This window comes from Nicotiana tomentosiformis, chromosome 6 (genome assembly GCF_000390325.3).
Source record: "Nicotiana tomentosiformis chromosome 6, ASM39032v3, whole genome shotgun sequence".
NCBI classification, from domain to species: Eukaryota; Viridiplantae; Streptophyta; class Magnoliopsida; order Solanales; family Solanaceae; genus Nicotiana; species Nicotiana tomentosiformis.
In genome coordinates this window covers 116,714,637-116,742,392 of record NC_090817.1, presented here as the reverse complement: position 1 = coordinate 116,742,392, position 27,756 = coordinate 116,714,637, and the positions used below count along the sequence as shown (strand labels likewise).

The 27,756-nt window shown below is 38.3% G+C and overlaps 2 protein-coding genes across 2 annotated transcripts; one reads left to right on the top strand and one right to left on the bottom strand.

Moving 5' to 3' along the window:
- Positions 1-391: 391 nt before the first annotated feature.
- On the bottom strand, positions 392-3,079 carry LOC104091753 (uncharacterized). Its single transcript, XM_009597156.4, has 2 exons — positions 2,500-3,079; positions 392-1,822 (listed from the first exon to the last, which is right to left on the bottom strand). Exons 1-2 carry the CDS (start codon positions 2,823-2,825, stop codon positions 517-519), a joined length of 1,632 nt encoding a protein of 543 aa, XP_009595451.1. The 5' UTR covers positions 2,826-3,079; the 3' UTR covers positions 392-516.
- Positions 3,080-11,414: 8,335 nt separating this feature from the next.
- Positions 11,415-12,581, top strand: LOC104085628 (mitogen-activated protein kinase kinase kinase 20-like). The gene has a single exon (XM_009589720.4). It carries the CDS (start codon positions 11,445-11,447, stop codon positions 12,408-12,410), a length of 966 nt encoding a protein of 321 aa, XP_009588015.3. The 5' UTR covers positions 11,415-11,444; the 3' UTR covers positions 12,411-12,581.
- Positions 12,582-27,756: the final 15,175 nt, after the last annotated feature.

Here is a 27,756-nt window from a genome sequence, read left to right as displayed (position 1 = left end):
TTGTCAGACAATAAAGCTTAATCTTGGCGAATGGTTCTAACTAGATAAAGCTTTCTACGTAGTTTCTAACTAAACAAAGCAAAAACGAAGAAAAACTAAGTGGTTAGCCTAAGTTAAAAACCCAACACACTGTTCCCAGCAAAAGTTTTTCACATGCAAACTTTCATCTGTGCAATGATTAATACACACAAAGACACAAAATTTCATAGATGAGATATGTAAAGTTCTCATCAAACATCCGTTCACAGAGTAGCTGGAACTCTTTAAATATTAAAAACAAATATTGCTGTAGTTCCCAGTTTGATCCTCTCAAACAAAAAGCCATATATAGCAAGTAAGAAGACAGTTTTTCTCATGAATTTTCTCTATGTTCACAAGAAAAGAATGAAGATTTCAAAGCAAAATCCATGATACATAGAAAAGTTTACTAGGTACATGCACAAGATGGCAAGAATCTTATTTTAAAATAATCCAACAGAAAATTTTGCAAAAAAAGGACAAAGAAGGAAAAAGCAACTAGAGCTGAACTCTCACTTCTTCTTGGGCTTCTGTGGACAAAGGTACCTTCATTTCAGCACCACTACCCAAGGCAGTCATTGGTGAACCTTTTTCACTATGCTCTTTCACATGTCCAGCAGCTTTAGCTCCTGCAAAGTTACTGATATTCCCAAATATGAGGATAATTTTCCCAAGAATTGCAGCACAAAATGCTATCCCAAATAACTTGCTGATTTGTCCAGGGAAAACTGATGCAAGTGCAAAACCAGCACAAGTACCTAAAGCTCTTGTCCATGAGAACCAAACTGAGAAAGCACCTTCTTTTCCTGCTGGTGAGCAATCCAACCAAAGCACTCTTCCAAATGCATGCAAAATCCCTGTTGCTGTACTCTGAACTGCAGCCAAAACAAGTATATGAACCTTATTCCAATTCTGATGGTGATAATAGAATCCGAATCCCGATACAACTGCTGATAATATGAAACCAAGAAGCTGCATTTTCACAGCATCTGCCCTCATAACTAACTGCAATGGATGAGCCAATGGAAGAGAAATCAATGGGAATATGAAATAGGTCAGCCAAATGTATAAAATGTTCACTGGTGTAATGCATAGGTCTCCAATTGAATAAAGTATCCCTCCTGTGAAAATGCACATTGTTGTGAAAGATGAAAGAAACACTCCAGCAAGGCTTCCAGCTGCATGAGGGTACTCGAAAATGGAAATAACATGAGTTTTCGGAACAGAATTTGAGGGAATATCTGCATTAGGACCAGGTCTATTCGTGCTTATAATATGAACAATTCCAATAAACCATATTAGACCACTAAAAATTGCAACAACCCACAAGCTAGTGAAGCTATCATCAGATTTCCCGAGCATATGATAAGTAAAAGCAGAGATTATGCCAGCTCCTAAGCAGCCAGCAGCAGTGGAATGAAGAGATAGCCAACTAGCCACAGCTCTTCTATCCGGAAATTGGCTCTTTCGGATAGGTGAGCCAACAAGTCCACGAACCATTAGGCCTAGGTGACGGGCGTGGCAAGCTCCAGCTATAGTGTTAGCTGCAACAACAGCAGCGATATAAGGTGGAAAGATCCATCTAGTCTTGAAAAATCCAGCAGGAAGGCAGAAGACAGCACCAACGGCGGTTACTGCAGCAGAAATGAACTGTTGTTTCCTGCCATAGTCTAGGTGGATGGAAAGAATACCAAGAATTGGTGCGGCCAGAATTAGGCCTATTAGCCAAGAAACTGAAGTCCACTCCAGTGCTGAAAATTCAACACTCAAGAGCTTCATTTTATGATTTGTTAACATTTCATACCTGGATTTGGACAAAGTAGCAGGTTTAATTAATTAATCACAGTTAGTACCAATCAAATCCTTTTATTGAATAACAACTGAACAAACTAATTAAGCGCTATAAAAAAAAGATCAACTATACATGCGGAAATTTCTTATCCTGCATCAAAATGCGATGCAATAGTAGCCTCTTGAATTAGCGACACAATCAGTTTGCCGCCAATATAACAAGATCATTTTTCGTTTCCTAAAACAACACCAATACTAAAGGGACAAAGATTTAAAAAATTCCCTCCATTTAATTTGGCAGATCTCCCCTTTATCGTCCTTGAGAGTAAATCGATCAGTTGAATATGATCCTCGATTCCTATATAATTAGCTATAAAATTTTAATGTATAGCAAGATCTGTAGCCTGTGTGACCATTTTTTTGTACTGAAATGATTGAACTGCACGTGGTACATGGAAAACGCACTCACACAAGATGTTTATACCAAAATATACGAGTTTACCATGGTTAAGTATAAATTTAGTTGGGGATACATATTAATTAACCACGGTCAAAAGTGTATGTAGAGGACACATATAAGGCATGCATTCATTTGTTTGGCGTAAACAAAGCACAAATATTTATTTCAAGTGATACATAGCAGTCTTCATACATTTAAAATATGTCTTAGTTATATACTAGTGTACTTACAGTTGTAACTCCCTTTGTCTACACTCGAGACCCCTGGAATTCTTAACAAGACGTTGTTGAGGCTGTGATGGCCAGGACACAGTTTGGCTCAGAATGAGAGGAAAAACAATGGGAATCAGAACTGTGTGAATGAAATAAGAGCACATCCCATAGAAATACCAACCAAATACTTCAGTTTTTGTTGGCTTCTCTTCATATCCTGCAAACAATCTATAGGCCTCCTCCTCCCTTTGGATTTTCATACCCATCTCTTCGTTGTGTTCCAATCTTGGCTTCAAACTTGGTGCTTGTTCCACTTCACAAGTGTTCTCTCCATTGTCTCCCATTCTAGCGCTTTGGAATGGACAAAAGCAAAACGAGTTTTCACTTTTGGTTCCAGAAGTATATATATCGCAGTGATTGTTTAGACTTTTATGTGAAGGGAACAGCTGGCTGTGATGGTTTCAAGGATTTAAAAAACCAATTTTGGATTTTGCAAACCTTAGTTGGATTATGTAAATATTGGTTGTATTAATTTTGGAAAACCTTGTTTTTATCACTATGACATCAAGAGAAAAAGCATCTTGGCTTTATACTGTTTTTTATTGTACTGTTCGTCTCTTGTTATAATCTTTCTATTTTGAGAGTTTGAGAGGCCAAAGGCATCAAATGTTTCATAATGGAAACAAAAAATTAATCGGCAGATTGAATTATGTCATGTCAAACTTGAAAACGGATGCGAGAAAGATGTCAAAAATTTGTTTAGGGGCAGATTGGACTTTATCTTCTTTCCCTGCTTGCTACCACTCTGAATGCCTAGGGTCAATCCAAATTGCCCTCGTGGAAACTAGGGTCGATGGGAGAAATTAAATAAATAAAATTTCTTTTCCTGAATTAAATACAAGTTTACCTGATAACAATATATTTATCTAAAGAAAGTTAAAATTGGCTAAAAAATAAATGCACGTCAATCCAAATTAATTCGGATTAAGTATATGAATCCTCAATATCTCTGTTCCCTTCATTTGGAATATTTCATTTCTACATCCTAATGAACTCAATATTATTATTATAATGATATATCATACATGAGAAATTTTATTACTAGCCATCTACCTACCACAAGTCCACAACTCTCTCTGTGTCTTAGCTCACTACTGCACGGCAGTGTAAATTCATATACGATGTAAAACTAACATAGACGGGGATGTTAAAAAACAATATATAAAAAGTCTGGTTAAACAAATTATTAAGCAAAAACTATCCAAACAGGTTTTTCTTTGAAATAGATTTTAAAAAAAATTATCCTAAAATCTTTTTCAAAAACAAAACATGTTTGTTTGAAGGATAAAAATCAATTGTGTACTGAAAAATAGTCGCTTAGAACGTACGTGTGGGTGTTTCATCACGTACTCTATGAAATGGGCAAAGGCTAAAAAAGAACAAAGAGTAATCAATGTGAAATTACTAAAATTCAAAGTCATTTATAACCTGATTGTTAATGTCATTACCAATTTGGCACAAGAAGTTAAATTTGAAAAATATTTCAATTAATTGAAGTTAAATTTGGTAATATGAGATCAAACCAAGATTAACGTGAAAACTATCGACAATGCCCATCATTGAAGTTGGTATGAGTTACGACAGCCTAGTTCTGAAACGTTTAAAAAATAGGAATTGATAAAATATTCAGAAGAATTATATGAACAAAAGAAATTCGTTATATTTTTTTATATGTTTTATTTTTTGCTCATTGGTCTTCCTTAAATTAGAAATTCATTAAATAACCTTCGTCTCATTTAAATTAAAATATTTGCATTTGTAATATGGCCATTAATTTGACTTCTTCTTAAGTGGTGGCCAAATTTTCATGACATTTGCCATGACATAATATCCACTATAATAAAATTTGTGGATCATTACATTTGCCATGACATAATATCCACTATTAGATCAAGGATTTCTTGCTATAAATAGATGAGTTTCTCCTCATTTGTAAACACACCAATTCAAGAGTTTTTCACTCTTGTCTTTCTCTCTCCTTCTTTATTTCATTATAGAGTATTTTGTAAGAGAGTGAGTGTTGGGAAGCACTTGTGTGAATCTTTTCTTTGGAGTGATCTTGTGAGGTTATTCTCTTGGGGTATTTGAGACTAATTAGAGTATTCACTCTAATTTTATACTTTCTTTTGTACTCTTGTTGGTATAGTGAAATTGCTCCTCTCCGCTTGTGGATGTAGGTCACCTTGACCGAACCACGTTAAATTTGTGTCTTCTTTATCTTCTTTAATTGCCGTTATTATCAACTTGCATTGTCTTTGTTATTGTCATTATAACATTGTTTTGCTAAATTCTGCACTACCCGTTTTACCGATCCTAACAAATTGGTATCAGAGCCAGATCTAACCGGGTTAGTTTAAATAGCCAAAATGACTCTAACAAAGTCTTATGTTGAGAAATTTGACCGAAGCGCAAACTTCGAAATGTGGCAATTAAATATGGAAGCTATCCTAATTCAGGATGACTTAGATTTGGCACTGCAAGGAAAAGAGAAGATGCTGGATAAAATGACGGACGAGGAGTTTGCCGTTATAGACAAAAAGGCAAAAGAAGGTATTATTTTAAATCTTTCAAATGAGGTTTTGCGTGAAGTTGCAGCAGAAAGCTCAGCCAAAGATATATGGGAAAAGCTTAAAATCATATATATGAAAAGAATAGTAGAAAATATGCTTTACCTAAATTAAAAACTCTACACTTTTCGTATGGCTGAAGGTACCTCGATACTTACATATCTTGATACTTTTGATTCCGTTCTTATAGATTTAAGTAACATAGATGCTGAAATCAAAGATGAGGATCAAGCTGTATTATTGCTTGTTTTCTTACCTCAGTCGTTTAAACATATAAGAGATACTATGCTTTATGAAAAGGATAATATCTCTTATAAAGATATCAAATCTATTTTGAAATCAAAAGAACAAATAGATAGAGATATTACTGGGGAAACTAGTGGGAACCAAGGAGAATGCTTATTCATAAGAGGTAGATCCAATAAGAAAAATTCAAGTAGTGAGAAACCTAAATCAATGTCAAAATATAGATACAAAAATGTCATGTGCAAATATTGTCATAAGAAAGGTCACATTATTTCTGAATGCTTTAAATTGAAAAATAAAGAAAAGCATACAGAAAAGAAAAATGAGCACAAAAATACTGACACTGTCGAAACAAGTGTAGCTGCTGATGAGACCGAGGGAACTATTTTTTTAGCAACTAATAATAGTTTCAAATATAACAATGAGTGGATTTTAGATTCGGGTTGTTCTTATCATTTCCCAATCGGGATTTATTTACCATATATGAATCTGTTGGAGGTGGAGTTGTCTTGATGGGCAACAATGCTACCTGCAGAGTTATTGAAAAAGGTACAGTTTGAATCAAAATGCACGATGGTGTGGTGAAAACTCTCACCGATGTTAGACATGTTCCTGACTTGAAGAAAAATCTCATCTCTTTGGGCACTCTAGAATCTCTTGGGTGCAAGTACACATGTGAAAGTGGAGTTCTGAAAATTTCTCATGGTGCTCTTGTGATCATGAAAGCACGCAGATCTGGTACGTTATATACTCTTTTGGGATATACTGTTACAGGTGCTGCTGCAGTTTCAATATCAGATAAATCAGATTCTGACATCACCAAATTGTGGCATATGAATGAAAAAGGTCTTTTCATCCTTAGCAAAAGAGGTCTCTTATGTGGCCAAAGTACCGAAAATATGGAGTTCTGTAAACATTGTGTGTTCGGGAAGCAGAAAAGAGTCAGCTTCAAATCTCCAGCGATTCATAGAACAAAAGGTACTTTGGATTACATTCATTCAGATCTTTGGGGTCCTTCACGTACTCCATCAAAAGGTGGTGCCAGGTATATGTTAACTTTCATTTATGATTATTCAAGGAAAGTTTGGGTTTATTTCCTGAAAAATAAAAGTGATATTTTCTTAAATTTCAAACAATAAAAAGTTTTGATTGAGAAACAAATAGGAAAACAAGTTAATTGCTTAGAATAGATAATGGCTTGGAATTTTGTAATGATGAATTCAACGAATTTTGCAAGAATGAAGGAATTGCTCGACATCGTACTGTGAGAATGACACCTCAGAAAAATAGTGTGGCAGAAAGGATGAATAGAACTCTTTTGGAAAGGGCTCGTTGCATGATTTCAAATGCTGGGTTGACAAACGCCTTTTGGGCAGAAGCTATCTCTACAGCTTGTTATATTGTCAACCGAGCTCCTTCTGCATCTTTGAACTTTAAGACTCCAGAGAAAATGTGGTCAGGTACTCCTGCTAATTATTCTTATTTAAAGATATTTGGTTGCCCTGCATACATGCATGTAAATGATGGAAAATTAGAGCCAAGGGCTAAAAAGTGTATTTTCCTTGGGTATGCATCTGGGGTGAAAGGATACCGACTATGGTATCCTGATCCCACGACACCAAAATTTATAATTAGCAGAGATGTAACCTTTGATGAATCCTCTATGTTACATTCTAGAAAAGAGTCTTCTAGTTCTTGTAATATAGATAAAGGAAAGAGTACACAGAATCAGGTAGAGATTGAGATTGGCATTCCTTTTGAGACAAGCTCATCAATTTTGGAGCAAAATACAGTTGAAACTCCTGAAGTTGGGACAAAAGCTAAAATTCCTGAAGTTGAGACTCCTGAAGTTGAACCAGAAGAAGAGGAGTATTCTATAGCCAAACATAGACCAAGAAGAAAAGGTAAACAACCATTAAGGTTTGGAGATTATGTTGCATTTGCTTTTTCAGTTGCACAGGAAACTGAAGAAATTGGAGAACCATTAAAATATTCAGAAGCAGTTTCTGGTGCTGACTCAGCCAAGTGGCTGATTGCAATGAATGAAGAAAATGAGTCTCTCCACAAGAATGGTACTTGGTCTCTTGTGAAGCCGCCATCAGGAAAAAGAGTTGTTGGTTGCAAATAAGTCTTCAAGAAAAAAGATGGCATTCCAGGGGTTGAAGATGCGAGGTATAAGGCACGATTAGTTGCAAAGGGTTATAGTCAGATACAAGGAGTTGATTTTAATAATATTTTCTCACATGTTGTTAAACATAGCTCTATTCGTATCTTGCTTGCCTTCGTTATCATGTATGATTTGGAATTAGAACAACTTGATGTTAAGACAACTTTCTTACATGACGAACTTGAGGAACAAATATACATGCATCAATCCGAAGGATTTGAAGTTGAAGGAAAAGAAGATCATGTTTGCTTGTTGAAGAAATCCTTGTACGGATTAAAGCAGTCTCCAAGACAATGGTACAAAAGGTTTGATTCCTTTATGTTGGGTTATGGTTATTCGAGGAGCATATATGATAGTTGCGTTTATTTTCGGAAGTTAAATGATGGTTTATTTGTGTACTTATTACTTTATGTTGATGACATGCTTATTGCTGCTAAGGATTTAACAGAAATTCACAATTTGAAAAGTTAGTTGAAAAGTGAATTTGAGATGAAAGATTTGGGAGAAGCTAAGAAAATCTTTGGCATGGAGATCAAAAGAGATCGAAAAGCCAACAAGCTATTCCTGACCCAGAAGAAGTACTTGGAAAAAGTCTTGGAGAGGTCTGGCATGAAAGATGCTAAACCAGTTAGTACCCCTCTTGCTGATCATTTTAAGTTATCAGCTGCTCAGCCCCTGCAGTCAGAGGAAGAAAAGAGGTACATGGAACAAGTTCCTTATTCCAGTGCAGTCGGCAGTATTATGTATCAAATGGTTTGTACACGTCCATACATTTCACAAGCAATGAGCATGGTAAGTCAGTATATGGCTTGCCCTGGTAAAACACATTGGCAGGTTGTGAAATGGATTCTCAGATACTTGCGAGGTACTTCAAACACACGTTTGGAGTTTGGAATAAATACTAACACTTTGGTTGGTTTTGTAGACTCAGATTATGCAGGCGATCTTGACAAAAGAAGATCACTAACAGGCTATATATTTTGCATTGGTAGTTGCGCTATTAGTTGGAAAGCTACATTACAACATGTAGTTGCTTTATCTACTACCGAAACAGAATATATGATAGTGACCAAGGCAATCAAAGAAACCTTACGGTTGAAGGGTCTATTTGCGAAACTCAGTTCACACCAAGGTAGTCTTATCATTTTCTGTGATAGTCAAAGTACCATTCACTTGACTAAAGATCATATATATTATGAGAGGACGAAGCACATTGATATAAAGTATCATTTTATCCGAGAAATCATTGCTGAAGGAAAAGTCTCTGTTCAGAAGATCAACACTAGAGACAATCCTGCTGACATGTTCACAAAACCTCTTCCAGTGTCCAAGTTCATGCTTTGCCTGAACTTGATTGGCATTTATGAAGAATGATTTTGCCTATTGGGATTTTTACGGAGAAGGTGGAACAAATTTACTATATATAAGCTGAAATTAAGCCAAGGTGGGGATTTATAATATGACCATTAATTTGGCTTCTTCTCAAGTGGGAGCCAAATTTTCATGACATTTGCTATGACATAATATCCACTATAACAAAATTTGTGGATCATGACATTTTCCATGACATAAGATCCACTATTAGGCCAAAGATTTCTTGCTATAAATAGAGGAGCTTCTCCTCATTTGTAAACACACCAATTCAAGAGTTTTTTACTCTTGTCTTTCTTTCTCCTTCTTTATTTCATTATAGAGTATTTTGTAAGAGAGTGAGTGTTGGGAAGAAGCACTTGTGTGAACCCTTTCTTTGGAGTGATCTTGTGAGGTTATTCTCTTGGGGTATTTGGGACTAATTAGAGTATTTACTCTAATTTTGTACTTTTTTTTGTACTCTTGTTGGTATAGTGAAATTGCTTCTCTCCGCTTGTGGACGCAGTGCACCTTGACCGAACCATATTAAATTTGTGTCTTCTTTATCTTCTTTAATTGCCGTTATTATCAACTTGCATTGTCTTTGTTATTGTCATTATAACATTATTTTGCTAAATTCTGCACTACCCGATTTACCGATCCTAACAACATTTTTCTTGTTTACACAAGAAACATTTAAGGCTCATGTCTTGTGATAACATAGAGAATGACAACTTACATTAGAGTTACAATTCCTTCGTCCCAATTTACGTAATTTTGACAATGAACTCGGACATAAAATCTTTAAATTTTTTGTTTAAATTTAAATATTTGAAAACTACATATAAGTATGCCTTATTATACTAATGTATTAACATATGACTTCTAATTATGGGTTAACATACATGACTTTTCTTCTTGATGATTTGTAAATAACATTATGGATGTGTCTTTTTTCTAGAAAATATTTTCATGAAAAATGTGTAGTTTTATCACTTATTTTTCCTTGTTTGGTTGGTGAGTGGAAAATTTTTGCCGAAAATTATTATCTAATGTTTGGTTAGAGAGCAAAAAATATTTTTTTAGGAAAATATTTTTGTATGCTACTCTCCTCACCCCCTTCCTCCAAGTCTCCATGTTTCCTTGCTCGCCGACTCTATTTTCTTCAAGGAATTTAATTATTCTTCTAAAAATTAACATAAACCCAAAGAAAATAATATGTTGCTTACTTTTTTACGCAAAAATAACGTTAAAATTTGTACTCCATAACTAAAAAGAAAATACTCTTTTTTTTTGGTTGAAAAAGAAATTACTATTTCTACAAGATGAAAATAAAGTACTCATTTTATTAAAATAAAAGAAAGTACTTTTTTTGCTGAAATAAAAAAAATACTTTTTTATATCATATAAAAATAATACTCATTTTTTGAAATACAAAAAAATAATCTATCTATAACATAAAAAGAAAGTATTATTAATAATATTTTTATTTAGGTTGAGGGGTGGGGGTAGGCGAGAGTGGGGCGGGGTTGGGGTTGGGTGGGGTGTGGGGGGTATGGGGCTGAGTTCATGGGCGAATCTACGTACTAAATTTGGGGTGCTTCAGCACCCACTAACCTTACCATATTCGCATGACCTGTATTAGCTATATAGAAAATTTGAGGTGTTTGATATATTAAATCAGGAAGCTACCACATAACATAAAGATTGCTTTGGTCAAGCAAGTATAGTGGCTGCTTTATTAGTGTGAGGGGCTGGAAGTTCGAAACTCACTCATAGGAGGCTTAATTTTACTTTCTTCGTTTACCCCATTTAGGACTTCTTTATAAATTTGTATCCGATAGCTACATTTTGTATCCAATACTACTACTTTATTTACCTCCCCTTTTTTTATAAAGTTTTTCCTTTTGTATTTTACCTAGCATTTTTCGTTACACGCGTTTATAATATTAATACGAGTTTTTTATTAACTTTTTTACCGTTATATTCAAATAGTTATGCTATACTATGTGATTGATAGTAACTGTACGTCAAAAATAGTTAAGCACCCACGAATCCAAAATTCTGGATCCGCCACTGGGTGGGTTGGGATGAGGAATAGAGTGGGAAAGGTGGAGAAAGAGTTTTGAAAAGTGTTTTCCGTTCTCTTGACAGGGAAAACATTTTCATCCAATTGAAGTAAAATGGGTTCATGACAAAAATATTTTTCAAAATATTTAAACCAACAAAACATGGAAAAATTTGAAAACATTTTCCCAAACACACCCTATATATGTTTACATTAATAATGAAAAGGACGGTATTGGAATTTAACACGTATGTATAAAGTTAGTTCTCTTATGGAGTAATTTTTTTTCATTTTTGAATTGTGGCTAGAGACAGAATGAAATTTAATTACGTGAATGAATAGGGCCGCAAGTAAAAATAGGGAAGTTAGAAACCTAATTAAAAATGGATTGGGATGTCCTAATACTCACCAACTTCACCTTATAACATAAGTAAGAAGTAAACATATAACAGAGTACGAAGCAGCAGCAGCAGACGTTCACTAATTACATACCGATATTTCACAAATGGCAGAAGCCTTGTGGAAGAGAGTGAGGACGCTGGGTAGAGGTGGGTTTGGAGTTGTTTCTTTAGGTTCGACGTCCAATATTCAACCTGCCGCGTTAGAGCGTCTTCCACCTCTCATTGCAGTTAAATCTTGCTTACTCAATCGTTCTGGATCCTTGCAAGAAGAAAGGGCATTTCTCCGCATGTTTGAAGATTCGCCTTACATTATTCACTGTTTCAGAGTTAATATTACACAAGAAGATGGCGTCACCCTTTACAACTTACTGCTCGAATATGCCTCCGGAGGAAGCTTAGCCGATCGTCTTCAGAGCTACAATTCGGGGAAAGGACTGTCAGAGTTTGAAGTTAGAAAACACACCAGGAACATCGTTTTAGGGCTCATTCACATACACAGCAGAGGAGTTATTCACTGTGACATCAAGCCAGATAATATTCTTCTTGTGGGAACTGATGAAACTGCCAAGATCGCAGATTTCGGGCTCTCAATGACTTTGGAACAGAGCAGGGCAGAAAATCAGGGACTGAAGGGAACTGAAAGGTATATGGCACCAGAATCCGTGGTTGACGAAGAGTACGGACCAGAAGTTGATATATGGGCTCTCGGTTGCACTGTCTACGAGTTGATGACGGGGACACCGCTGTGGGAATCAGATGAAGATAGCCAAGATTCGGGTATTTTATACAGAATCGAGTTTGAGGAACCAATGTTTCAGAATGCAAAGTTGTCGAATGAAGCACAAGATTTTTTGAAGAGGTGTCTAGTCAAGAATCCCAGTTCACGTTGGACAGCCAAGATGCTATTGAATCATTCGTTTCTGAATTCATCCAAAGTAGCAGACAATATCCAGCCTGCAACAAAGACAACTAAGAAGCTAGGTAGTTACAAGATCATTTTACGCAGACCGCAGCAAAAGATAGTATTCAAGACACAACCACATAACCGTGATCTGATCGTAGAACATTGATGCAATAATCAGAATGTGCCTGCAGAATCCGAAGAAATTAGAGAGGCGATACTGAAAGTAGATACTCAGATTGATAATTGATTTGTAATATAGTATGTAAAGAACTACGTCTGGGCTTGATCCCTCTTTAGGATTTGTTAGGGGTACGTAGGCAGCCTGTGACCAAGATGATCTTAGGTGCAGCCCCTTTTTTAGTTAAGAAGAAATACAATTGAATGTTGTACATATGCTTATAGCTATTTGATCAATGCTCCTTACAAAGAAAAGGCTTCTTTTTATATAGTATGATTTTTGCCATTGATGTGTGGCACCAGTTTTTAAATACATGCCTCAGTAAAATAGTTGCATAGTTCTATTCTATGTCATTCGTTAATGTTAAGTGCTAGTCCAATTTCAAACTGCAAACTCTGTTGCAGATTTATGCTAGCACAAATCATAAAGTTTAATGAAAATTTTCCAATCCTGTTCTTTATTCCTTCATTGGATTTTGCCATATTGCCTCTTTTTGGCATCAGAGGTCCTGTATTTGATGAAGCTGGCAACCGCGCGTAAACGCTGCTCAGTAATTGAGTTTATTATTATGATTGATCTGCAATGTAACAAATCTTTGGTTTCTTTAATATGACTGATCTGCTGCGCGTTTAGTCAACATATTTGCGCTCACTCTTTCGTCAACCAATTTAGCAACAATGTTTTTACCTGTCAAGTACTACTGGTTTTGGTCAGTGTTGTTATCTGACTCATGGTGTAACACTAGTGAGGTTTGAAGCTTCTCATTGTGCTTATCAGAGTACAGAAATATTTACCTGGCTATTATGGCAATGTTTCGTCTGTACAGGCTCTTTCTTTATTCTGTGTATCCATACAAATTTACACAAACCGCCACAAGAAGGTACTCTTCTTGGGTGCAGACTTTATGTGACTAATCAACATTGCAACAGTAGTACCTAGATTCTAGACCATCAAAAGAATCCTATTCTAAGTTAAACACATCAAATCTGTAGAAAAGAGAGATAAACTCGAGCTTATTTGCTCCAATCCCTAGTAGCCAGCTAATGAACATGTGGTTAGGTGATCAACACCGGGCATGGTGCTTCGCGAGCTTTGCTAGGACACCAACGGCCAAAGAATTTGTATATGTTGTCCTGCTCAGTCATGGCTGAAGTTGAACGACGATCTTCAAAGTTATCATATCGATCAGGACCACCAACAATGGCGCTTGTTAGCTCATTTGGATTTGGTTTTTCTGTGTTGTACCAGTATACAAAAGTACAAAACTCATGGAGCAGTCCACCAGTTTGTCTGGAGACATTTTCGGGACAGAGGCACCTCTGTGCTTTCATTTCTCAATGAAAATTTAAACGTGTGCCCACATATATGGGCATAAGGTTTGCACAGTATATTTATCCGATGAAGGCGATTGAATTTACATGTAGCTCTGCCTCTGCTAAGATGATCATGTAGTTATATTCATACATTACATGACCCCTACAACCATTCCTAAAAAGGAAAAAAAAATAAGAGAAAAAAAGAGTACTAATTAATGCGCATATTTGTTTTTAACAGCTAGTATAAAATTGCGTATTGTCCTGAACCCACACAAATAGTATGACGGCATTAGAAATTTTTATCCAGGGCTGGCCTATTGCTAAATTTAAAATTGTGAGAAGCATCTGAAAAGTGCAAATATATATTACCTGTTGTTTGGCCACGAGATCAGCAGAATTGAACTGCTTGTCACCACAGCTGACCTTTTGCTTGTGCTTGGCTATAAACACTATACAGAAAAGCTGTGGCAGTAACATATTGAGTATTAGCTCCATCTCTAAGGTGAAGCAGACCCCCTGATAAATTAGACATTTGGCAGTTGAACATGTTAAACCATTGAAACAAGCTCAATAGATGAAAGACATGAATTTTTCTGTACAAAACAAAGAAATACCTAAAGACATATAAACCTGGTGATGGGGGCCATGTGGAAGTATTGAGCAAATATAACCATCAGCTTGTTGCTTGAAATTCTGTAAATCTTTCTCCCCTTCAAAATGCCTGAAATTAAAAAATAGAGAGATTTACAATTGGTAATTGAAAAATAGCCACAGTTTCAAAAGTAATCAAAATTTAGTCACTTTTCATGTAAAGATAAATTTGAACGAAAACACTGTTCAAAATCCGAAAATTATTCTAGCATAATGTATTGGAGTTCAAATTTTTTACATGTGAACTTCCAGCATAATATACTGGAGTTTCAACATAATATACTGGTCCAACATAATATGCTTTCATACACAGGTGCACCAATCTCCAGTATATTATGCTGGAACTTTCCGTGTTGCAGCAAAATAGTGACTATTTTTCAATGACTTTGCAAATGATGGCTATTTTTCAATTACCAGTTCGAAAACTAGCTAGCACGTGCTATTTTCACCTTCAAAATAGAACGACATATTATGGACCGAATATTGGCACTTTTTTTTTTACCCCAATTGTGCCCTGGTGTGGTTACATGGGCACCACACGTTCGCGTCTATATAAAGGAAGAATTTTAATTATTACCTTAGAGAGGAGTATTTGAGCTCCAGCTAGGGGTGACAATTTGAGCCCAAACCCATTTGACTCACCCAATCCGTCCAAAGTTGGGTTGGTCATTGATCCGCCCATTTATTGAACTCAACCCATCTTAATCCAACCCATTTCAGACCATGTAAGGTTGGGTTGATTTTTAGCCCAAATTGATCCATGAGTAACTTTGTTTAAATATATTAAATTTTTTTTTTATTGTTTGATATACTCTATATGACCATAACAAAAGAAAAAAAGCTAATTTGATAATTAAATAATTCATAAGAAAATAATACACATTAATTAAAGCTTGGTAAGAGTTGAGCGGGTTAGACTATGACCCAAATTTTAGCCCAACTTGACCCAGCCCATCTCAGCACATGTACTTTTGGCAGGTTATTGACTCGCCCATTTATTCACTCAGCCCATTTTAATCCGCCCAAAATCAATCCAACCCACCCATTTGACACCCCTAGCTCCAACATATTTAAGGTCCCAGCTAAATTCAGCTATAGTTGCAGTAGTAGACTCTTCTTGGATAAATTCCAAGTATGTTGGCCTCCTGGTTGCTCTATATAGCCATGTTGCTACATGGCTACGGTAAAAACCGGTTAGTCCTTCATATGAACTGGTCGAAATAGTAATGCATTGGATCGAAGAAGCGTCTTCATAATATCAAGAGTCACTGGACCAAGCCTCGAGCCCTAGGGATCGATCAATGTCGAGCTCGATACTCGAATCCAAATCGAACTATGATGCAAAGTGAAGTTATCGAGCTTATGAGGTAGAGACCGACCTACACTAACCCCGAATCAATACAATGATCCGAGTCATAATCGAGCTCGAGTCAAGATCGAGGGCTCGAGTCAAGATCGAGAGCTCGAGTCGATACCAAGCTCGAGTCAATATCGAGCTCATAGACAAGAGCCGTTGCAATCCCACTAGAGGAGAGAATCTTGGCAGGAATTATGAAAAAGCTAATTTATCATGGGTCTCCCACTATGTATTTTTAATTATATCTAAAGTAGGATCCCTCCACTATAAAGGGGATGATTATTATTTCTGTAAGGACCAAATTTTTGCATACATTGTAACTGAGATATCATACACTCCTATATTGAAGAGTTATCATTTTTAGCTTCATAAATTGATTCATCTTGCTTAATCTGTAAATCATCTTCTTCCCAACTTTGCTTATTTTTCATTCTCTACAGCTGACACTTGATATTTCTATTCATTCTTACGATTTGTGTCAAGTTATGCCACATACCCTTAGAACTATGTATAAATTTAACTCTATCCATTTTTCGGATAAACAGTTTGGCGCCCACCGTGGGGCTAAGGATAACAATGGCTATTTGAAACGAATCTCTGAAATACTGGCTGTTTCACGCTTATTTTGAAGCATCTCTGATTTCAGATTAGGAACAACGAACTCCCGATCAACGGCCTTGCCTATCGACAACGAAGCTGGCCTTCAAGATGAGAACATTAACTTGGCGCCCGGTGGCGAAAAGCCGCTCGTCAACACCGTTGGAGCTCGAGTCGAAGTACCATTAGATGTTAATTCGTATGTGGCTATTGAGGAAAACCAACGTTCTGAGCCTGAAAATAACATTCATGGTGGTACTCGATCTGCACCTCAAGACACCCATAACGTTGAGGAAAACAGAATCAGCTTGCGTATGATTTTTAAAATGTTGCAAGCTCAACAAGTAGCGATAACTCAGTTACAGAGTCAAACACAGGTACCGAGCAGACCGGAGCCCAGTCCACCCCGAGAAATCACCCACAGAACGGAGCTAGCTGTAGTAAGGTCAAATGAGCAAGAATCGGGGACTAATCCCGAAATTGTTAAGATATTCGAAGAACTGACAAAATGAATAGAATCAGGAGAAAAGAGGATCGAAGAAAACAATAAAAAGGTGGAAACGTACAACTCTAGGGTTGATCAGATCCCGGGGCACCCCCTATATTGAAAGGCTTAGATTCCAAAAAATTCGTACATAAGCCTTTCCCCCTGAGCGCGGCCCCTAAACCATTCCTCCCGAGCGCGGCCCCTAAACCATTCCCAAAGAAGTTTTGCATGCCCGAAATTCCTAAGTATAATGGGACAACCGACCCCAACAAACATGTCACCCCTTACACATATGCCATTAAAGGAAACGATCTAGAAGATGATGAGATCGAATTTGTATTATTGAAAACATTCGGTGAAACCTTGTCGAAGGGGGCAATGATACGGTATCATAATTTACCATCTAACTCTATTGATTCTTTTGCTATGCTTGCAGATTATTTCGTAAAAGCACATGTCGGGCCATAAAAGTTGAGACCCGGAAGTCGGACCTATTCAAGGTAAGACAAAAGGATAATGAGATGCTGAGAGAATTTGTATCTCATTTTCAAATAGAACGAATAGATCTACCACCAGTCACAGACGATTGGGATGTTCAAGTTTTCACTCAAGGTCTGAACGAACGAAGCTCGATGGCTCACGGCGGCTAAAACATAACCTAATCAAATACCCAGCTATTACTTGGGCTGATGTGCAAAATCAGTATCAATCTAAAATAAGGGTCGAAGACGATTAGTTGGGTTCCGGGTCCGGTTTTAAAAGGGATACCGATCGATAACCAAGGTCAAGCAAGGATCGATACCGGCCATACAACGGAGATCGTCGGGGTAGCAAACTTTCACATAACCCCGTACGAGGCAAAAAGAGAAATGATCGAAGCCAAGTGTCTCGGGGACTAATGAACAGAAATGGGTTCGATAGGCATACCGGACCTAAGGAAGCACTACGGCTATCGGAGTATAACTTCATCATCGATGCATCTGCCATTGTGTCGGCTATCGGACGCATCAAGGACACTAAATGGCCTCGACCCATACGGACCGATCCTGCCCAGAGGAACCTCAATCAAATATGTGAATATCATGGCACCTATGGGCACAGAACGGAAGATTGCAGGCAACTAAGAGAGGAAGTAGACCGGTTATTCAATAAAGGGCACCTTCGAGAATTTTTAAGCAACAGAGCCAAAAACCATTTCAAAAATAGGGATTTCGGTAAACAAAACGAACAGGAAGAACCACATCACGTCATCCACATGATCATCGGTGGCATCAATACGCCTCAGGGGCCGGTACTTAAACACACTAAGACATCGGTTATGAGAGAAAAACGATCTCGAACTTGGGATTACGCACCCATAAGAACCTTTTCCTTTAATGATGAAGATGCAGAAGGAGTCATGCAACCTCACAACGATGCACTGGTAATATCTGTACTTATGAATAAAACTAAAGTTAAGCGTATGTTAATTGATCCAGGTAGTTCGGCCAACAATATTAGATCGAAGGTTGTAGAAAAGCTCGGTCTACAGGACCAAGTCGTACCTACAACCCTGGTTCTAAACGGATTCAATATGGCATGTGAAACTACTAAAGGCGAGATAATTCTGCCGATAAACGTGGCCGGGACTATCCAGGAAATGAAGTTCCATGTAATAGAAGGCGATATGAGACACAACGCCCTTTTTGGAAGGCGGTGGATCCACAATATGAGAGCTGTACCTTCGACCTTCCACTAGGTTATTAAATTCTCAACATCGGAGGGAATCAAAATAGTATACGGGGAACAACCGGCCGTAAGGGAAATGTTTTTCGTCAAAGAAGAAATTCTGATATCCTCGCTTTCATCGACAAAGGGTTCGGGCTCGAAGGGGGAACGTGATACCAAATAGCAATCACATACGTCAGCTTCGAACCAACTAGAAGATCAGAAGATTGACAAAGATGATGAGCAAGGGATCCCAAGATCCTTCGTGATCCCCGATGATTCCGATGCTACCCAATCAATGGTCGAAGAACTGAGCAAGTCGTACTAATTGAATATCTGCCTGAACGAAAGGTATACCTGGGAATGGGACTAACCTCCGAACTCAGGAAAAAGCTTATTCGATTTCTTATTGATAATATAGATTATTTTGCTTGGTCCCATTTAGACATAGCAGGGATCCCACCGGATATAACGACGCATCGGCTAAGCCTGGACCCTAGGTTCAAACTGGTGAAGCAAAAGAGAAGACCCCAGTACGAGGTAAAACACGCATTCATAAAGAACGAGATAACTAAACTTCTCAAAATAGGGTCCATTCGGGAAGTAAAATATTTCGAATGATTAGCCAATGTGGTTGTAGTCCCTAAAAAAAGGAACAAACTTAGAATGTGTGTAGATTACAAGGATTTAAACAGCGCATGCCCCAAAGATTCTTTTCCACTGCCTAACATCGATCGCATGATCGATGCCATAACCGGCCACGAGATCCTTACTTTTCTCGATGCCTATTTCCGGTACAATCAAATCCAAATGAACCCGGAGGACCGAGAAAAGACTTCGTTTATCACCAAGTATGGAACCTATTGTTATAATGTAACGCCCTTCGGGCTAAAAAATGCAGGAGCTACTTAACAACACCTAGTAAATAAAATGTTTAAGGAACTAGTGTTTTAAAAGGCGTGGGCGTAAGGCGAGACGTTTTACATATGCCTTAGCGGGGCGTAAGCCCCATAGGTATTTAATTTTTAATATTTTATAAAATAATATAATGACAATAAATATTTATAAACAAGTAAAATTGCATAAAAATTGAAGAAAACTATATATATGTGTGCTCCATCCCTATAAAAAACTAATCAAAACAATCTATTATACGTTACTTACAAGCACAAGTAATTTGAGTCTAAAAGAATAAAGTTTTCTATATGGATGAACAAAAAGGATGATTAACCTAAAATTTAAACTTTGAATTTGCTGCTATGAAGAAGAATGTAGTTCTCTTTGTATTTGTAAAAAAATTAAATATTCGTTGCTTTTGGGAGATATTAGCAGACATTGGGAAAACCATGAATTAGGGCTTAAATCAATAAAAAGGTCTTTACTTTTAAATTTAATACTTTTGAGTTCCTTTTTAAACCTTTTGAGTAATTAACAAACTGACTTTTGAGAATTTGGGTATTATATGGAGGACTAATTCAACAAATTTTGTTTTAATTTAAAAATGTCTTTGGGGTTTACTCCTTACTAAAAAAACGCGCCTCGAACGCTTGGGGCGTACACCTCTTGAGACTTTCGCCCCACACCATCGCCACAGGGCATTTTTGGTACGCCTCGCCCCGGGGCTCGCCCAGAAACGCCTTTTAAAACAGAGCGAGGAACAAATAGGTAAATCAATGAAAGTTTATATTGATGACATGCTAGTTAAGTCCCTGCGCGCAGAGGACCATTTGGATCATTAGCAGGAAACATTAGAGATTTTAAAGAAATATAACATGAAGCTCAACCCCGAGAAATGTGCTTTCGGGGTCGGATCAGGCAAGTTTCTTGGCTTCCTGGTATCTAATCGAGGGATCGAGATCAACCCCGATTATATCAAGGCCATCGAAGACATCACCGTCGTGGATAGTGTAAAAGCCGTGCAGAGGCTAACGGGACGGATTGCTGCCTTAGGCCGATTCATTTCAAGGTCGTCGGATCGAAGTCACAGATTTTTCTCTCTGCTCAAAAAGAAGAACGATTTCACCTGGACCCTGGAATGCCAACATGCATTAGAGGAAATGAAACGATACCTATCGAGCCCACCACTGCTGCACACTCCAAAGGCAGACTAGAAACTTTGCTTGTACTTGGCAGTATCAGAAATTGCGGTAAGCGGCATCCTAGTTCGAGAAGAGCAAGGTACGCAATTTCCCATTTCTTATGTAAGTCAAACCTTAGGGGAAGCAGAAACTAGATATCCACACTTAGAGAAATTGGAATTGGAGATGATAAGCGCCTCTAGAAAGTTAAGACCATACTTTCAATGTCACCCCATATGCGTATTAACCACTTACCCACTTTGTAATATTTTACACAAGCCCGAACTATCAGGCCGATTGGCCAAATGGGTCGTTGAACTCAGTGGGTACGATATAGAATATCAACCCCGGACGGCCATCGATTCTCAAATTTTATCGGACTTCATAGCCGATTTCACGCCAACCCTCGTACCCGAAGTCGAAAAAGAACTCTTGTTGAAATCAGGTACGTCATCGGGGGTATGGAACCTTTTCACAGACGGGGCTTCGAACCTAAAATGGTCCGGGCTAGGCATCATTTTAAAGCCGCCTACGGGTAGCACTATTAGGCAATCTATCAAAACTACTAGGTTGACTAACAACGAGGCCGAGTATGAGGCCATGATTGCAGGTCTCGAGTTAGCTAAAAGCCTGGGAGCAGTGGTCGTTGAAGCCAAGTGTGATTCTTTACTGGTGGTAAATCAAGTAAACAAAACCTTCGAAGTTCGAGAGGATAGAATGCAAAGGTATTTGGACAAACTACAAGTAACTTTGCACTGTTTCAAAGAATGGACTTTACACTATATACCTCGAGAACAAAACAGTGAGGCCGATGCACTTGCAAATTTGGGATCATCGGTCGAGGAAGATGAGATCAGCTCGGGGACTGTCATTCAACTCTCGAGGTCCATGATCAAAGAAGGTCATGCCGAGATAAATTCTACAAGCTTAACCTGGGATTGGAGGAATAAGTATATTCAATACTTGAAGAACGGAAAACTCCCATCGGACCCTAAAAATTTGAGGGCCCTGCGAACTAAAGCTGCTCGATTCACGTTGAATGCAGATGGAACATTATACCGAAGGACATTAGATGGACCATTGGCAGTATGTTTAGGTCCAGGAGACACCGACTACATCCTACGTGAGATTTACAAGGGTACTTGTAGAAATCATTACGATGCCGATTCATAAGTCCGAAAAATAATCTGAGCAGGATATTATTGGATCGATATGGACAGAGATGCAAAGGAGTTTGCTCGAAAATGTGACAAATGTCAAAAGTTTGCATCGATGATCCATCAGCCCGGAGAATAACTTCACTCAGTTCTATCTCCATGGCCATTCATGAAATGGGGAATGGACATCGTCGGCCCTCTGCCATCGGCCCCAGGTAAAGCTAAGTTCATTTTATTTATGACTGACTATTTCTCTAAATGGATTGTAGCACAGGCGTTCGAGAAAATAAGAGAGAAAGAGGTTATAGACTTCATCTGGGATCATATTGTATGTCGATTTGGGATACCCACGAAAATAGTGTGTGACAATGGAAAATAATTTATCGGCAGTAAAGTGACAAAATTTCTCGAAGACCATAAAATAAAAAGGATATTGTCAACACCTTATCACCCCAGTAGGAACGGACAATCTGAATCGACAAACAAGACTATCATCCAAAACCTGAAGAAAAGGTTGAACAAAGCTAAAGGGAAATGGAGAGAAATTCTGCCCGAAGTCCTTTGGGCATATAGAACAACATCGAAGTCCAGTACAGGGGCAACTCCGTTTTCCTTAGTGTATGGTTCCGAAGCATTAATTCCAGTCGAAGTCAGAGAACCCGGCGTAAGGTTTTGACATACATCGGAGGAATCAAACCACGAGGCTATGAGTATTAGCCTCGAATTATTAGATGAAAAAAAAGAAGCGGCACTTGTTCGAATGGCTGCGCAAAAGAAACGAATCGAAAGGTACTACAATAGAAGAACCAACCTTCGCCACTTTAGGATCGAGAACTTAGTCCTAAGGAAGGTCACCGCCAACACTCGAGATCCTAATGAAGGGAAGCTCGGCCCGAATTAGGAAGGACCTTATCAAGTTCTCGATATAGTCGGAAGAGGGTCTTATAAACTCGGAATGATGAATGGCGAACCATTACCAAACAACTGGAACATATCACTTCTCAAACGATATTATTGTTAAGGTATGATTTTCTCCCTTCTTTCGTCTATAAATATTCGATGCTAAATCATTGCAGGAGTTCAACCAAAAACATCGAGACCTCAGGTTTTAAAGTACGCGTTGCACTCTTTTTTCCTTAGATCGGTTTTATCCTAACCGGGTTTTTCCGGCAAGGTTTTTAACGAGACAACAACTATGTGCTACCTGAGGATATTTCAATAGTATCCAAGGCTTCTTTACAATCAACCTTGAATACTGGGGGGCTTTACCATCGAGTAAATCAAGTTCGATATAAGAACGTTATTTCGTACCAAAGTCATGTCAAACAGGATCTCGATAGGGAAAAGTGTAAGGGCCAAATGGTCAAAACTATGATGACCCAAAATGTCATCTTTAAATTTAACAAGTAATTCTGTGTTCTAATACCTCGTAAAGCACCATTTACCATTCCTTGACTTGCGTGCACAGTCCGTACAATTTTCTAAAAAGCTTTTATGTGAAAAATGGATTAAAATGTGAAATAGAGCTTTAAAAACTCCATTGAGTTGACTTTAGTCAACATTTTGAGCAAACGGACCGAGATCAGTGTTTTGACAATTCCGGTAGGTCCGTATCGTGATTTGGGACTTGGGCGTATGCCCGGAATAGAATTCCGAGGACCCTAGATCGAGATATGAAATTTTGATGAAATATTAAAAGCTTGAAAGCTTAATAATCTTTAAGAAATTACTGATATTGGATTTATTGACCTCGGGTCCGTATTTTAGTTTCGGAGCCCGGTGTAGGTCCACTATAATATTTATGACTTGTTTGCCGAATTTGGAGAGAATCAGAGTTGATTTGACGTGATTCAGACGCGTGGTTGTAAAAATATAAGTTTTAAAATTTTCTTGGAAATTTCCTTTGATTTGGTGTCCGATTCGTAGTTCTTGGTGTTATTTTGGCGATTTGATCATGTGAGCAAGTTCATATGATGTTTTAGAACTTGGGTGGATGTTTGGTTTGGAGCCCTGAGGGCTCGGGTTGGTTTCAGGTGGTTAACAGGTCATTTTCGGACTTAAGAAATCTGGTTTTCTGTAGACTTCAGGCTTCTGGTGTGTTCTTCTTCGCGTTCGCAAAGGTACTCTCGCGAACGCAAAGAAAAAATTAGGGCTGACACGTTTTGTGCTTCGCGTTCGCGACCGAAGCCTCGCGTTCGCTAAGGGAAAGAGGCTGGCCAGGATTATTGCCTTCGCGTTCGCGAAGGCCAAGCTAGGCAAGTTTCGCATTCGCGAAGTAGCCCTCGCGTTCGCGAAGTGTAAAATGGGACAGCACAAATTTGTGCTTCGCGAACGTGAGGCACTGACTGCGTTCGCGAAGGGTAAAAGTCCCAGAAATAGAATTTAAGTTCTCGAAAATGGGATTCGTCCCATTTTCAACCCTTTTTCATTTTTGAGCTCGGGTAAGGCGATTTTCACGGAAAAACATTGGGGTAAGTGTTCCTTATCCTATATTGATTATATTTCATGATTTCATACTCATTTATATCATGAATCCGTGAATTTATGAAAGAAAAATCAGATTTTTATAAAATCTTCCAAAATAGAAAATTTAAGATTTGAAGGTCCATTTGACATCGGAATTGGATAACTTTTGTATGGTTGGACTCATTTCAGAATGGGTGTTCGGATTTCGTAAGTTTTTTCGGGATTTGAGACGTGGATCCCACTGCCGAATATTTTAATAAATTTCGGATTTTAATCCGAAAAATTTGTAAATTCATATGGAATTAATTCCTATGATTCGTATTGAGTTTATCAAATTGTTTATGAATAAATTTGAAGCTTTTGGAGACAAATTTAAAAGGAAAAGATGTGGCCGAGTAATTGATTGGAATTTGCAAAGCGAGGTAAGTGTCGTGGTTAACCTTGACTTGAGGGAATAGAACCCTTAAATTATTTATTATGTGAAATGCATGTGAACGACGTATAGGCAAGGTGACGAGTGTCTATACTTTGTCTAATTAATTGTTTGCCTGCTTACTTGAAAAATCATAAATTATTTAAATCATGAATTAAATATTATAATAATTATTTCTCTCCTATTCTTTGTCAAATATTAATTCTTGAATTCCTGCATTTATTGTTACATGCTATTTGAATTATGTGCCTTAATTATTATTTGACATTTAGCATATTAAATATTAAACTGCATATTTTCTCTCTGATTTCTATAATAATTTGCTATTTGCCTTTGTTTGTTTCATAAGTAAATCATAATTATTGTATGCTTGTTGTCTTATAATTTTATATTAATTATTACATTTATTGGGGAAATTTCTTCTATAAGAATTGGTAAATGAAAAATATTGGAGGAGCGGGTTGCACGCCACAACCGAATTAATTATAATGAATATATTGAAGGATCGGGTTGCACGCAGCAACAGACTTATTAAAAAGTCCATATTGGAGGATCGGGTTGCACGCCGCAACAGACTTATTAGAAGTCCATATTTGAGGATCGGGTTGCACGCCATAACAGACTTATTTAAAAGTCGACATACATATTTATATATTGGGGGATCGGGTTGCACGCCGCAACAGACTTGATTAAAATGAATATATTGGAGGAGCGGGTTGCACGCCGCAACAGAACTGAATGTGAATATATTGTGAGAGCGGGTTACACTCTGCAACAAAACTGAATGTGAATATATTTTGAGAGCGGGTTGCACGCTGCAACAAAATTGAATGTGAATATATTGTGAGAGCGGGTTGCACACTACAACAGAATTGATAGAAATGATAATTGGTTATGACTGCTGAGTTGGCTTCAATTAATATAAATGACTTACCTGATTTGTTTCTATTATTGTTGTTGTTACTAATATTGCGTACAGGTAATGTAAGTGACCCGCCTTAGCCTCGTCACTACTTCGTCGAGGTTAGGCTCAGCACTTACCAATACATGGGGTCGGTTGTACTGATACTACACTCTGCACTTCTTGTGCAGATTTCGGAGTTGGTCCCAGCGGCGTGCCATAAACTTGCTCGGATTTCAGCTACTCGGAGGAGACTTGAGGTATAACTGCATGACGTCCATAGTTCTGAAGTCCCCGTCTATTTTACTTTAGCCGTGTGTTTATTTCCAGACAGCTTTATTTTATTCAGACATTTATTTGTATTATTCTAGAAGCTCATGCACTTGTGACACCAATTCTGGGATGGTATTTAGACACTGTTGTTTTTATGGATTATTTCACTATATCTTAGACTTTACTTCCGCATTTATTCTTTGATTATTAATAAATTTAAAAATTATTTTTAAAATAGATAATATTATTCTAATATTGGCTTGCCTAGCAAGTGAAATGTTAGGCGTCATCACGGTCCGAAGGAGGGAATTTTAGGTCGTGACAATTGGTATCAGAGCACTAGGTTACATAGGTCTCACGAGTCACGAGCAAGCTTAGTAGAGTCTGAAGGATCGGTACGGAGACGTCTGTACTTATCGCTCAAAGGCTATGAAGTTTAGGAACAATATCATTTCTTTCTTATTCTGTCGTGCGATTTTATTCTATCATCGATGATTGAACCATTCTACTCTTATTCTCTCGAAGATGGTGAGAATACGTAATACCTCTACCGATGGACAGGGACCAGAACCCCCGGTGGAAACTATGGCCAGGGGTAGAGGTCAAGGTCGAGGTCGAGGTCATGCTAGAGGCCGAGGCAGAGGCTGAGGTAGAGCTCAGTCCAGAGCTCAAGCAGCTGCACCTGTTGTAGAACCTCAGGTGGACCTTCAAGAGGAGGTTCTAGTTCAGAATGTACCAGTTGGACCAAATCTGGTCCCGGAAGGATTCATGGCCATTCCAGTATTTCAGGACGCTCTAGTCCGTCTGGTAAGTCTTATGGAGGGCGTGGCCCAGAATGGTACATTTCCAGTGGCACCAACCGTCTCACAGGCTGGGGAAGGAGCACAAACTCCCACTACAACCGCTCCGGAGGATATGGCTCCCCAGAATCAGGCTCCAGCAGCCCCGCCAGTTGGGGTAGTTCATCCAGTTATTGCGGCACAGATCGGTGATAGGCCCGCCATGTCTTTTGAGGCCTTATTGAGACTGGATAAGTTTATTAAGCTCTTTCCAGTTCACTTCAGTGGTACACCTTCTGAGGACCCGCAAGATTATCTTGAACGCTGCCACGAGGTGCTGCAGAACATGGGTATAGTTGAGACCAATGGGGTTGATTTTGCTGTATTTCAGATGACGGGTTCCGCCAGGAGGTGGTGGAGAGATTATACATTGACCCGACCAGTCGGATCGCCTACACTTACCTGGGAGCAGTTCTCTCAACTATTTCTGGAGAAGTTCCTCCCTATCACACTGAGAGAGGAATTTCGCAAGCAATTTGAGCGTCTACAGCAGGGCAGTATGATTGTTACTCAGTATGAGTCCCGTTTTGTGGATTTGGCCCGTTATGCTCTCCTTTTACTACCTACAGAGGGAGAGAGAGTGAGGAGGTTTATTGAGGGACTCACCCTATCAGACTTCAGATGGACAAGGAGACCGGAAGTGAGATTTCTTTTCAGGCAGCTGCTAATGTCGCAAGGAGGATCGAGATGGTTCTTTCACAGGAGAGAGGGTAGAGGTCTGATAAGAGGCCTCGTCAGTTCGGTAGTTACAGTGGTGCCTCGTTTGGAGGCAGAGGTAATTTTGGTAGGGGTCATCCTCCCTGACCGTTTCATTCAGCACTCCATGCATCTCCTGGTGCTTCAGGGAGTCACAGTCCTATTATGCCTTACTCTGGGCAGCCAACATTCAGTGCACATTCAGTTCCTATTAGTGCACCACCACTCTAGAGTTACTACAGCGGTTATCCGGCCCATTTGGGTCAGCTTTATCTTCAGCAGCCACGACATCAGGATGGGTGTTATGAGTGTGGGAACATTGGTCACATCAGGAGGTATTGCCCTAGATTGGCGAGTAACAAATCTCGGCAAGATT